The sequence below is a fragment of the Coregonus lavaretus genome (assembly GCF_964263955.1).
Source record: "Coregonus lavaretus genome assembly, chromosome: 11".
Taxonomy (NCBI): domain Eukaryota; kingdom Metazoa; phylum Chordata; class Actinopteri; order Salmoniformes; family Salmonidae; genus Coregonus; species Coregonus lavaretus.
This window is the reverse complement of record NC_139998.1, coordinates 33673077-33687231: the sequence shown is the minus strand read 5'-3', so window position 1 is coordinate 33687231 and position 14155 is coordinate 33673077. Positions and strand designations below refer to the sequence as shown.

Sequence of the window (14155 nt, the reverse complement as noted above, 5' to 3'; positions counted from 1 at the left end):
GTTGGTAATCCAAACAAGTTTCTGATCTATTTTGGAGGACGCATGATTTCAAATCAACTACAATAGTTTACTTATTCTACTGTAGCCTAGATCTAAGTGGCTACTTCATACATTTGCACATGCAGATATTCTGATTAGCAGGCAACGTTTACTACTCTACTAGTCAAAGCTATAACTCCATCCTTGCATGATCACTCTTACCCAAGTGATGGTTTACATTTTGGACACATCATTAGAACAACAACACCATCAAATAAATTGCCATTAGTTTTATTACAAGGTTAGCCTTGTACATATGATTTGTACCCTTCTACAGACAATTCTGCATTTTCAATAGAGAGATAGTAGAGGAGTAAAGCCTGTATGATGATTCCCAAAGAGAGGCTTTACACCCCATATCAAAGGTACCCTGCAATACCAAGATTTGTCAACGTCTTATAGAAGAGTCTATATTACATGCAAAATAAAAAACAACATAAAAAATGAAATGCCCCTCTTCCTCTTTTGTGTGCATATGCTGCACAAGCAACGTTGGAGGCTGGAACCATGGAGCACAAACCAACACAGGAATAAGGAGGTTTTACTGTGCAATTCCATTAATCTCCTCAATCATCCTAACATAGAAATAGCAGTCAAATAGGGGTGATAGGGGCAAACGTTGAAATGGGGTGTCATAAAAGATATACAGTACCGAGAAAAAGAAATAATTTATGTTCAGTGAATAGACTGTAGATCAGGAATGGGAAACTTTGATGGGGGTGGTGCTACCACAAAAAATCTGAACTCATGAGAGGCCGCAGTTGCTCGCGGGTCTGCGTACCCACATCTACCCTTCCCCCTCTTGGCCTCCATCTTGACAGCGGAGAGAAATGTTTTACGTTTTTGAGTACATTTTGTGCAATTCTACACATTTTGCAATAGGGTGTAGAGAAAATGTTGCAGTTTCAAAGCAAGTTTTATGTAATTCTACACATTTTGCCATAGGGTGGAGAGGTATTTTTGCAGTTTTTAATATGATATCTGAGTGAGACTGACTAACAAAATCTATGGGGGACCCCCGGCCAGTAATTCGACCATGATAACAAGTTTAGATAACTGGCCACTAAACTAACTTAGCAATCTAAAAAATGTTAGCTTACATGGGTAAATTGACTGACTATCAGTGACTGACATAAGAGAAAAACTGCTGATGGACAACCACATTTTGAAATTGCACCTTGTGTATTCTACTATTCTAACTTACAACAGTAAGTTGAAAAAAACGAATTGATCCAAGGCCCCATGGGCCGTCAGTTGCCCATCCCTGCTGTAGATCATATTTGTGCTGTAGATCATATTTGACATGTTTTCCCAAAGATAACAAAGGGAAAAATAAACTTACATTGCTTACCTAAATGATTCCCTATGTGGTTACAGTAAACAAGGACTAAATATGTGTGGAAAGCAAATAAATTGTGCCTCAGGAATCCCCCACCCCTTACTCCTTCCTCCTCATCTTCTCCCTCGTCCTGGCCCTCCAACTTCGTTGCACTGCTGACTGCTGACATCTGATTTGTTGGCCATTATTTTGTCTTTCCACGATGCTCCTGCCTTTTCGTCGCCTGCAAAATTGCACTTGGTCACTGTGCCTCCATCGACTTTGGCCAAGGAAACTGAAAGGGCAGACGACAACTAAGTACACAATGCTGTTATAACTTAGAGCTGGGAAATTCCACAGTGACAGAGTGATGCTGATTCACTTCAAAATGTATGCTAAACGATTGCAACGTTAAACAAACCATACAACTCTATGCACAAGGACGACTTTTAACAATTTCCACAGAAAATCTTACAAAAACACATTTACTTGAAGAACAGTGCAGATGCAAAGTAACAGAATGAATGCTGTTCAAACTCATTCTGTTACCAAAATTTGCATCTGCACTGTTGCTCAAGTAAATTTGTTTTTGGAATATTTTCAGTGGTAATTGTTCAAAAATGTCCTTGTGCATATATGGTTTGTTTAACTTTGCAATCATTGGTTTTTGTTTGACATAGATTTTAAAGTGAAAATCTGAGTTCTCTACTTTTCAAAGGAACATCGAACGTACAAATGAATGGGCCATCGCCTTTGGTTTTCAGTCGAATGTCCTGGCCTGTTTCTAGTTCAGTCTTGTCCATCTCTCCCAATGGGTGCCAGAAAGCGTAGGTCCCACTGGGACAGTGTTTCCCTGTCACATTCACCAGATCCTCATTAGTCACTAGGTTTTCCAGCTGGACCTCAGTGAGGCAATCAGTCTCTCCTTTAGCCTCCACCTCTGCATGGTGGTAGTAACCAACAAACACACCAGTTCAGACAGCACCACTAGAGTTGTTTTACAATACAAAAAATATAGTATTGTGGCAAATGTATTCATGTAAGTTTGTACATGATTCTGAGAGTCCTTTATAGGTGTTTCAGCGTAAAGTGTACCAACAAGATATCTTTAAAAAATAATCTGTGAATCATCCGACTGTAGGCTTATTCATATATCATTGTATGAAGTGGATAAGAATACTCACTGAATGATGACAAGAGATAACCTGTGTTGACCTTTTTGGTATCACTGAAGTTTGGTTCTATTTCCATTCCTGTAGCATCAAATTTCCTCTGGTGGATTTGACTGGGTTTGATGTATAAGACATAGAAACGTTCCTGCCAAATCATCACAATATGTTGCAATCTGACAAATTAGGAGTCCTAGAAAACCAAGTAGGCCTAGTTCCTCATGCAGTCATACTTTCATAGTACAAATAGCGAACAGTAGGACTACTGTAGAGCAGAGTAGAACAATTAAATCAATAATATAGCCTAATAACAATAACATAGACTCATCATATTTAATTGAGGTTATTCCATGATGTCAGTTTACCTTATGTTTTGTTGACATCAGTAATAACATGGCGTGAGACATCAACCAACTTTTCCTCTAATATGACACTTAGACCACAGTGGGGGGAAAATATTGTAGGCTACTGTATACAATTTTGCAGGGCTGTTAATGCGCGAGTTCATGTTTCCTCTCTATCTCTCTCAATTACCTCGAACAATGAGCCGAATTTATCACAATACATCCTTGAAGAGTAAACCTATTCATAATGAGAAGATTGGGCACGCTAGTCCCCATCATCATTTCAGAGGTATAATGCCGTGACGCGGATCAAAGCCAGGCAATGATGCTGGCTGCAGAGAATCAGAGATACAATGTAATTCTGCATAAAGATAAAAATCTAAATGTTCTATTAAATGCTCTAGATAGCTATGTGTGTGTGTATGAGCGAGTGAGAGAGCGCTATCTAGAGCATTTAATAGAACACTATTAGATGTTGATCTCTATGCAGTATTACATTGTATCTTTATGCAGAATTACATTGTGTCTCTGATTCTCTGCAGCAAGCATCATTGCCTGGCTTTGATCCGCGTCACGTCAGTATACCTCTGAAATTAGGATGGGTACTACGCGTGCCCAATCTTCTCATTATGAACAGGTTTATTCTGCAAGGATATATTGTAATACATTCGGCTCATTGTTCAACGTTGATAAAGCAACATTTACACTGTTTTTATACTCGAAAAACCGAAGCAAAACTCTCCCGTGACTTCCTGATTCTACGTCAAACGGGAAAAGTTGGAAAACGTTTTGATACGCTTTTGTTTAAAAAGTCGGTGTGCCCCGAAATTATGTAATTGAAACGCCACAGGAATTGTTGGCCAGTCGGTGTCTGCGCCAACAGCAGTGACTTACAGATTAGTAAAACATGTCAATCAGATCAGAAAAGCAGGAGTGGAAATGTTTGACAGTGAAATTAAATTATACTGTTTGTTATAGATTGGCTCTGATGGAATAGGCTCACCCATAACTTGGCCTATGATGATGTGAATGGTCAGCAGCCTACTACCTCTCCTTGTTTGTCTAGCACTCTCCACTATTAATGTTTTCTTACTCAGTAGGTCTAGAGTTGTTTTGAGTTAAGCATTCTGCATGTGCCCCCTGTGTATTTTTCTTTCTTTCTCTTGTATCCTATTCTAGAAAATGTTTTCCTGTGTATGTATTAAAGGTCCATGCAGATGTTTTTATCTCAATATCAAATCATTTCTGGGTAACAATTAAGTACCTTACTGTGATTGTTTTAAATTAAAATGGTCAAAAAGAAACAAAAATTGCTTTTTAGCAAAGAGCAATTTTTCAAGCAAGAATTTTGCTAGGACTGTCTAGGAGTGGTCTGAGTGGGGAAGGGAAAACTGAAAACTAGCTGTTATTGGCAGAGAGGTTTGGCACTATTAACTAATTTACCATCTGGTGATGCCACCAGGAAGGCCAAAACTCCATCCCACCAAAACAGGCTGAAATTTCAGGCAATCTTTTCAAACAGCTCTTACACTAAAAGGGTATTACCATAATTTTCACAATTTCACAGGGTTATTCCAACCTCATAGTGTGGAAATACACTACATGACCAACAGTATGTAAATGAGTGGATTCGGCTATTTCAGCCACACCCGTTGCTGACAGGTGTATAAAATCAAGTACACCGCCATGCAATCTCCATAGACAAACAGACATTGGCAGTAGAACGGCCCATACTGTAGAGCTCAGTGACTTTCAACCTGGCACCATCATAGAATGCCACCTTTCCAACAAGTCGGTTCATCAATTTTCTGCCCTGCTAGAGCTGCCCTGGTCAACTGTAAGTGCTGTTACTGTGAAGTGGAAACGTCTAGGAGCAACAACGACTCAGCCACGAAATGGTGCTGAAGCGCGTAAAGATCGTCTGTCCTCGGTTCCAACACTCACTAACGAGTTCCAAACTGCCGCTGGAAGCAACATCATCACAAGAACTGTTCGTTGGGGGCCACGTGTAGCTCAGTTGGTAGAGCATGGCGCTTGCAACGCCAGGGTTGTGGGTTCGATTCCCACGGGGGCCAGTATGGATTATAAAAAAAAAGATGTATGCACTCACTAACTGTAAGTCGCTCTGGATAAAAGCGTCTGCTAAAAGACTAAAATGTAAATGTAATGAAATAGGTCTCCATGGCCGAGCAGCCGCACACAAGCCTAAGATCACCATGCACAATGGCAAGCGTCGGCTGGAGTGGTGTAAAGCTCGCCGCCATTGGACTCTGGAGCAGTGGAAACGCCTTCTCTGGAGTGATGAACCACACTTCACCATCTGGCAGTCCAACGGACGAATCTGGGTTTGGCGGATGCCAGGAGAACGCTACCTGACCGAATGCATAGTGCCAACTGTAACGTTTGGTGGAGGAGGAATAATGGTCTGGGGCTGTTTTTCATGGATCGGGCTAGGCCCCTTAGTTCCAGTGATGGGAAATCTTAACGCTACAGCATACAATGACATTCTAGATGATTTTGTGGCAACAGTTTGGGGAAGGCCCTTTCCTGTTTTAGCATGACAATGCCCCCTGGCAGAAAGCGAGGTCCATACAGAAATGGTTTGTCGAGATCAGTATGGAAAAACTTGACTGGCCTGCAGAGCCCTGACCTCAACCCCATCGAACACCTTTGGGATGAATTGGAATGCCGACTGCGGGCCTGATCGCCCAACATCAGTGCCCGACTTCACTAATGCTGTTGTGGCTGAATGGAAGCAAGTCCCCATAGCAATGTTTCAACATTTAGTGGAAAGCCTTCCCAGAAGAGTGGAGGCTGTTATAGCAGCAAAGGGGGGACCACTTCATATTAATGCCCATGATTTTGGAATGAGATGTTTGACGAGCAGGTGTCCATATATCTTTGGCCATGTAGTGTATGTATAAAACACAGGAAAACCACGTTTTGACTACACTGGGCCTTTAAGGTTGCCCTGCCAAGCCACATACTTTTACATCCAATTACAGTCATAAGGTGGGAGGACAGAATGAATACATAGCAGTAAACACATAGCAACATACAGTTGAAGTCGGATGTTTGCATACACCTTAGCCAAATACATTTAAACTCAGTTATTTACAATTCCTGACATTTAATCCTAGTAGAAATTCCCTGTTTTAGTCAGTTAGGATCACCACTTTATTTTAAGAATGTGAAATGTCAGAATAATAGTAGAGAGAATTATTTCTTTCAGCTTTTATTTCTTTCATCACATTCCCAGTGGGCCAGAAGTTTACATACACTCAATTAGTATTTGGTAGCATTGCCTTTAAATTGTTTAACTTGGGTCAAACGTTTCGGGTAGCCTTCCACAAGCTTCCCACAATAAGTTGGGTGAATTTTGGCCCATTCTTCCTGACAGAGCTGGTGTAACTGAGTCAGGTTTGTAGGCCTCTTTGCTCGCACACGCTTTTTCAGTTCTGCCCACACATTTTCTATAGGATTGAGGTCAGGGCTTTGTGATGGCCACTCCAATACCTTGACTTTGTTGTCCTTAAGCCATTTTGCCACAACTTTGGAAGAATGCTTGGGGTCATTGTCCATTTGGAAGACCCATTTGCGACCAAGCTTTAACTTCCTGACTGATGTCTTGAGATGTTGCTTCAATATATCCACATCATTTTCCTTCCACATGATGCCATCTATTTTGTGAAGTGCACCAGTCCCTCCTGCAGCAAAGCACCCCCACAGCATGATGCTGCCGCCCCAGCATTAGGGTCTCCAGACTAAACAAAACCTTTCTTACTGTATGTAGCAAACCTCTGTCAGGGATTTGCAACAGCAGTGTTGATGCAAGAAACCTGTGCAGGAGAAGAAAGCAGCCAATAGCATTCTATAGCTCTAAATTAGATTCAGTAACATAAGGGCATCCACCATGTTACCAGGGATTGACAGCTGTACAGTATGCATATGACAAAGCATCCACAATCACAATGGGGTACCCAGTGGTGATCTATACTCAGCAAAGCACCCCCACAGCATGATGCTGCCACCCCCGTGCTTCACGGTTGGGATGGTGTTCTTCGGCTTGCAAGCTGCCCCCTTTTTCCTCCAAACATAACGATGGTCATTATGGCCAAACAGTTCTATTTTTGTTTAATCAGACCAGAGGACATTTCTCAAAAAAGTACGATCTTTGTCCCCATGTGTAGTTGCAAACCGTAGTCTGGCTTTTTTATGGCGGTTTTGGAGCAGTGGCTTCATCCTTGCTGAGCAGCCTGAGGTCTGAGGTCTTGGCTGATTTCTTTTGATTTTCCCTTGATGTCAAGCAAAGAGGCACTGAGTTTGAAGGTAGGCCTTGAAATACATCCACAGGTACACCTCCAATTGACTCAAATTATGTCAATTAGCCTATCAGAAGCTTCTAAAGCCATGACATCATTTTCTGGAATTTTCCAAGCTGTTTAAAGGCACAATCAACTTAGTGTATGTAAACTTCTGACCCACTGGAATTGTGATACAGTGAATTATAAGTGAAATAATCTGTCTGTAAACAATTGTTGGAAAAATTACTTGTGTCATGCACAAAGTAGATGTCCTAACCGACTTGCCAAACTATAGTTTGTTAACAAGAAATGTGTGGAGTGGTTGAAAAACAAGTTTTAATGACTCCAAACTAAGTGTATGTAAACTTCTGACTTCAACTGTACACCCATGTAACCCCAGTGATGATGTTATACATTTATTAAGCAGAATATAAAACTGATATATTGTTTGCAATTCATGTCACAAAATTAGAAACTAAGTTTTGAACATCCATTATTTCTAGCCTTAGTCAGCACCTTACAGTTGCTCAAAATCACAACTGACACAAATTACCTTCTATATCCTGCTACAAATGACATACTGTATCAAACCCATGACATGAAGTCTTCTGAGGACCATGATCCATCTGTGCGCTGAGGTTTAATCTAATGTCCTAGCCCGTTTGGAATTAGCACTCCCATCAGCCTTGTCTTGGTGGCTTCTCTCTTTTACTCCTGTGGTGATCACAAGATGCTGCTTCGCTGGCGGCAGCCAACCCATCAGCAAACCTATAATCAGGGGACTGCTTGAGGGAAGGGTTAGGCAAGAGGCAGATAGTACAGTCATAAATACACATTCCTCATAAGATGTAGGAGGGAAAGAAGCCTATGTATACATGGATTAGGGAAATTAATGTGTAATCAAATATATGAAATCTGATTTAGCCTACTCATATTTTCTAAATGGTCTTAATTACAAGATCCAGTGGTTGCTACATTTGTTGTGATGGACCCCAAAAGTCACTTGAGGTTGAGACCAAAACACATTGTATGTCCAGGTAAAAGTTAGATTTCTTTCTCACATTTTATAGTTTCTCTTCTCCTTCTTCACTGTTGTTGGACATTGCTTCTCACTTGAGCCTACAAAGACAACCCCACTTTACAAAGATACTTCACACTGAAAATGAATGAAACTAACATGGAAATAAAAAAGCTATAAAATCCTAACATCATATAATCAAACATAATCCTATTTACAAGTGGAATGCTTTCAAGGTGTGCTTTCTTGTCTTACAATTCACAGACCATGTTATGTTTACAGTGATGTCTGTCTGTCTCCCATTAACACACAATGTTTGCCTTGGTACACCCTGATTCAGACCTAGAGATGGCCTCTGTTTGTGCTGCGGTTGAGCTGTAGGTTCAGCCATATGTTCCGTCTCTGGCCCCAGCCCCCAGGAGTCTCCACCTCATAGAGCCGATCCCTTTGTTTCTGGTGCAGCAACAGGTACTTCCTGCACACTGGAGAGAAGGAGTAGGAGACATACAATGGACAGTTTACTGGAATTGAGACTTCCCACTGGGAAAAGAAGTCATTTCAACATCTATTCCACATTGGCTCAACGTAATTTCATTGAAATTACTTGGAAACAATGTTGTTTCAACCAGTGTGTGCCCAGTGGGTTGAATACAATATCACTGTGGGTTGAATGGGGTAACTTTGATGTTGTCCTGAATTTGTCCTGAATTGTCCATAAAGCATTTACTGTAAATCAAATCAAGTGTTATTTGTCACATGCGCCAAATACAACAGGTGTAGACCTTACCGTGAAATGCTTACTTACAAGCCCTTAACCAACAATGCAGAGTTAAGCAAATAAGAGTTGTAAGAAAATACTTGCTAAATAAACTAAAGTAAAAACTAAAATAAAAACACAATAAAACAACAATAACGAGGCTATATACAGGGGTTACCGGTACCGAGTCAATGTGCAGGGGAACAGGTTAGTCGAGGTAATTGAGGTAATATGTACATGTTCATTGAGAATTCCTTAAGCAAATTGCTCATTTTGAAAACCTCCTTACCTTGTTAAAATTTTTGAGTCCATACTTACAGTATACTGTGTGTAACATGGTTACATTTTATCTGAAAGTGTTGCTTCAACATTTTTGAAGAGGACAAGCAGGCTAGCATTATTTCAAATGTAGTGTCATCTAAATGTGTGGGTCTACGTCTAAAGATCCATTAGGCTACATACCATATGATTCAGTAAGTCATATCCTGTAAGATAAAGTACAGCTAGTGTGAACACTACCCACCCTCTCCTGGCTCCTAGATATCTCTGTTTGGGACTAGGTAAACAGACCTTCATAACACACCATAAATTGTTGTGCGTCCAACCAAGTGATAGCATGGCTGGCAGCAATTAAACTTACCTGACTGCAGTAGCAGTTGAAGTTGGAAGTTTACGTACACTTAGTTTGGAGTCATTAAAACTCATTTTTCAACCACTCCACAAATGTCTTGTTAACAAACTATAGTTTTGGCAAGTCGGTTAGGATATCTACTTTGTGCATGACACAATTAATTTTTCCAACAATTGTTTACAGACAGATTATTTCACTTATAATTCACTGTATCACAATTCCAGTGGGTCAGAAGTTTACATACACTAAGTTGACTGTGCCTTTAAACAGCTTGGAAAATTCCAGAAAATGATGTCATGGCTTTAGAAGATTCTGATAGGCTAATTGACATAATTTGAGTCAATTGGAGGTGTACCTGTGGATGTATTTCAAGGCCTACCTTCAAACTCAGTGCCTCTTTGCTTGACATCATGGGAAAATCAAAAGAAATCAGCCAAGACCTCAGAAACAAAATTGTAGACCTCCACAAGTCTGGTTCATCCTTGGGAGCAATTTCCAAATGCCTGAAGGTACCACGTTCATCTGTACAAACAAAAGTACGCAAGTATAAACACCATGGGACCACGCAGCCGTCATACCAGTCAGGAAGGAGACGCGTTCTGTCTCCTAGAGATGAACGTACTTTGGTGTGAAAAGTGCAAATCAATCCCAGAACAACAGCAAAGGACCTTGTGAAGATGCTGGAGGAAACAGTCAGGAAGTTAAAGATTGATCGCAAATGGGACTTCCAAATGGACAATGACCCCAAGCATACTTCCAAAGTTGTGGCAAAATGGCTTAAGGACAACAAAGTCAAGGTATTGCAATGGCCATCACAAAGCCCTGACCTCAATCCTATAGAAAATGTGTGGGCAGAACTGAAAAAGCGTAGGAGGCCTACAAACCTGATTCAGTTACACCAGCTCTGTCAGGAGGAATGGGCCAAAATTCACCCAACTTATTGTGGGAAGCTTGTGGAAGGCTACCCGAAACGTTTGACCCAAGTTTAAAGGCAATGTTTAAAGGCAAAATTTAAAGGCAATGCTACCAAATACTAATTGAGTGTATGTAAACTTCTGACCCACTGGGAATGTGATGAAAGAAATAAAAGCTGAAATAAATAATTATCTCTACTATTATTCTGACATTTCACATTCTTAAAATAAAGTGGTGATCCTAACTGACCTAAGACAGGGTATTTTGTCAGGAATTGTGAAAAACTGAGTTTAAATGTATTTGGCTAAGGTGTATGTAAACTTCCGACTTCAACTGTATATTGTGATAATTGTGTTGGTCCTCTGTAGCTCAATTGGTAGAGCATGGCGCTTGTAACGCCAGGGTAGTGGGTTCGATCCCTGGGACCACCCATATGTAAAAATGTATGCACACATGACTGTAAGTCACTTTGGATAAAAGCGTCTGCTAAATGGCATATTATTATTATTTACTCTATAACCCATTCGTTCATACGCCACCGTGATATACAATAAGGCCGTGACAACAAAAAGACACACAGTGGCAGAATAAATTCAACTACACATTTGTTTCATCACAAAACCGGAAAGCAACATCTGTCCAGTGAAGTCCACAAAGCAAATATTACATTCAAATAGTTATATAACAGTCAAGCAAGTTAGTATTTTCGACAGTTTACTAAATAACTACTGATTTCGAACCACAGAGTTACCGCAAGTCAGCACAAAGCCAACAGGAGCACTGCCTCCGCTATTCCAGCACCATTTCAACTTAAACATCCTCAATTCAACAAGGCTATATATGCTTAGTTTAATATACTGAAAATAAACTTAAAGATACCAAAAACAAGTTAGTCCAATCAATGTTGCTAAATATCATGTGGCTGTCCATGGCACTGATTTCTGTGTGTGTGTGTTTGTGTGTGCGCAAGTAAAACAAAAAATGTTGACTCACCCTACTTGTAGACATGGTACTTGTAGACTAGTTTAAAGCCAATGCCATCCTCCTCTCTTTCATGTTGGCAAAATGGTCTATGGCTCTGTCATGCAGTACACTTTTAGTTTTTGTTGTCATAAGCTACCTAGCTAAAGTGCTTTCTAGCCTGACTTCCTCGCATGGGCAGCAATGAACCAGCTAAGTTAACTAGCTAACTAGTTTATGTGAGCCTACTAGGCTACATCTAGGCTACATATTTAAGTTTAATCGTCTCAGGCCAGTGGCACAACATATTCATGTATAGTACAAAGAATTAAGTCAAAACCAGAAGTCCAAATCCCCATCTCCATCCATGGTTTAGAAAACACTAGCAGACCAGAAACAGACACGTTTTTCTGAAAATGACATTTTGCAAAGGAAGTGATTTGAATGGTCTGAAGCCAAATCCAAACTGGCCTCCCTTGTGGGGAGTTTTGCTGCACGGGAGGCTACAATGCCTACATAAGGGTGAAAATGAAAAACACTCATAAAAGCTCTGACGAAGGCCTTTAGGCCGATACGTAAAGCTTAATAAAGAGAAGTGAGACTAGCAAGAGCATTGTGTGAGTTTATTCTTTTTTCTCTCACGTTATCAAGGGAGGTCAAATGCTTGCTGGCATCACTCAATTAAATGCTACCGTGGCAACATGTTATACTCTTTTGGTCCAGACAGCATCAGATACATGGGCTACACATAGCCTACTGAGACCGAGGGGCGCCGTTTCCCTTGCTCAGATAGATGAATTCTCCGGTGAGATTCAGCCACTTGCAAATGGACAAATAAATTAAGAGAACACAGACACAGACCAAAGAGAAATTATTGTATATTTTAATGTATTTATTGGTCAAATATTTGGGTAAGCCTGGCTCCCCTTGGCATCCATGAATACACGTCACTGCCTGACTGTGTCCTAATATAAATTCAGCGATCTTTCCATGGTACAACCAGCATTTACATAATTGAACTTTGAATTTCTAATACTGACCCACCTTTAATCATGCTTGGGGATATGGTACAGCTGATTCCTATCACTTCCTCGTTGGGGAAGGATGTATAAGTCTGTCAGGATCTGCAGTGCCAGACCTCTTCTCCTCCAATGAGTCTTCACAAACACAGTGCCAAGAACAGGAAGCTGATAGCTTTGACTACTGCATCCATCACACAGACTTCCTGAAAGAGCCAATTATACATTTTGTTGCTTTGACCAAATGATCAAAAAAATATGCAAGAGAAAAATACATTCCTCCCTACACTGTTTAGCTTTTTAAATTATTGACTTGAATGTGACATGTTCCCCTAATTCTGACTCACCCAAATTCAACATGTACAAGACAGAGCCTTTTGTGTAAACATGAGCATAAGTTAATGGTTTTGATTTTCAAAGGGTATGGAGGGGTCTTTGCATGTTATTACATGTAATAATAAACACTGTAGATGTAATAACCATGTAAAAACATAGCATTTACTGTATTATATTTAATGTATGTGCACCTATCCCATCTAAACATGAAGGTAATGTGAAGTCATGGTATAGTCCTATATTTAGTGATGCTATTGCCAATTACTTACCATGGAGGACATACAGTGGGGAAAAAAAGTATTTAGTCAACCACCAATTGTGCAAGTTCTCCCACTTAAAAAGATGAGAGAGGCCTGTAATTTTCATCATAGGTACACGTCAACTATAACAGACAAATTGAGAATTTTTTTTCCAGAAAATCACATTGTTGGATTTTTAATGAATTTATTTGCAAATTATGGTGGAAAATAAGTATTTGGTCATCTACAAACAAGCAAGATTTCTGGCTCTCACAGACCTGTAACTTCTTCTTTAAGAGGCTCCTCTGTCCTCCACTTGTTACCTGTATTAATGGCACCTGTTTGAACTTGTTATCAGTATAAAAGACACCTGTCCACAACCTCAAACAGTCACACTCCAAACTCCACTATGGCCAAGACCAAAGAGCTGTCAAAGGACACCAGAAACAAAATTGTAGACCTGCACCAGGCTGGGAAGACTGAATCTGCAATAGGTAAGCAGCTTGGTTTGAAGAAATCAACTGTGGGAGCAATTATTAGGAAATGGAAGACATACAAGACCACTGATAATCTCCCTCGATCTGGAGCTCCACGCAAGATCTCACCCCGTGGGGTCAAAATGATCACAAGAACGGTGAGCAAAAATCCCAGAACCACACGGGGGGACCTAGTGAATGACCTGCAGAGAGCTGGGACCAAAGTAACAAAGCCTACCATCAGTAACACACTATGCCGCCAGGGACTCAAATCCTGCAGTGCCAGACGTGTCCCCCTGCTTAAGCCAGTACATGTCCAGGCCCGTCTGAAGTTTGCTAGAGTGCATTTGGATGATCCAGAAGAGGATTGGGAGAATGTCATATGGTCAGATGAAACCAAAATATACCTTTTTGGTAAAAACTCAACTCGTCGTGTTTGGAGGACAAAGAATGCTGAGTTGCATCCAAAGAACACCATACCTACTGTGAAGCATGGGGGTGGAAACATCATGCTTTGGGGCTGTTTTTCTGCAAAGGGACCAGGACGACTGATCCGTGTAAAGGAAAGAATGAATGGGGCCATGTATCGTGAGATTTTGAGTGAAAACCTCCTTCCATCAGCAAGGGCAT

At 40.6% G+C, this 14155-nt stretch overlaps 2 protein-coding genes across 2 annotated transcripts; both read right to left on the bottom strand.

Moving 5' to 3' along the window:
- Positions 1 to 1491: 1491 nt before the first annotated feature.
- Positions 1492 to 3877, bottom strand: arpin (actin related protein 2/3 complex inhibitor; the record flags this gene model as incomplete). Its single annotated transcript, XM_084172052.1, is given in 6 exon segments — positions 1492 to 1652; positions 2091 to 2297; positions 2542 to 2674; positions 2892 to 2906; positions 2908 to 2948; positions 3874 to 3877. Coding segments are annotated over 6 exon segments (561 nt in total).
- A 4657-nt stretch (positions 3878 to 8534) lies between these two features.
- Positions 8535 to 12834, bottom strand: fam169b (family with sequence similarity 169 member B; the record flags this gene model as incomplete). The annotated part of the gene is made up of 3 exons (XM_084172051.1): positions 8535 to 8674; positions 12543 to 12680; positions 12822 to 12834. The coding sequence occupies 3 exons, from the start codon at positions 12832 to 12834 to the stop codon at positions 8535 to 8537; spliced, it is 291 nt and encodes a 96-aa protein (XP_084028177.1).
- Between the last annotated feature and the right edge of the window lie 1321 nt (positions 12835 to 14155).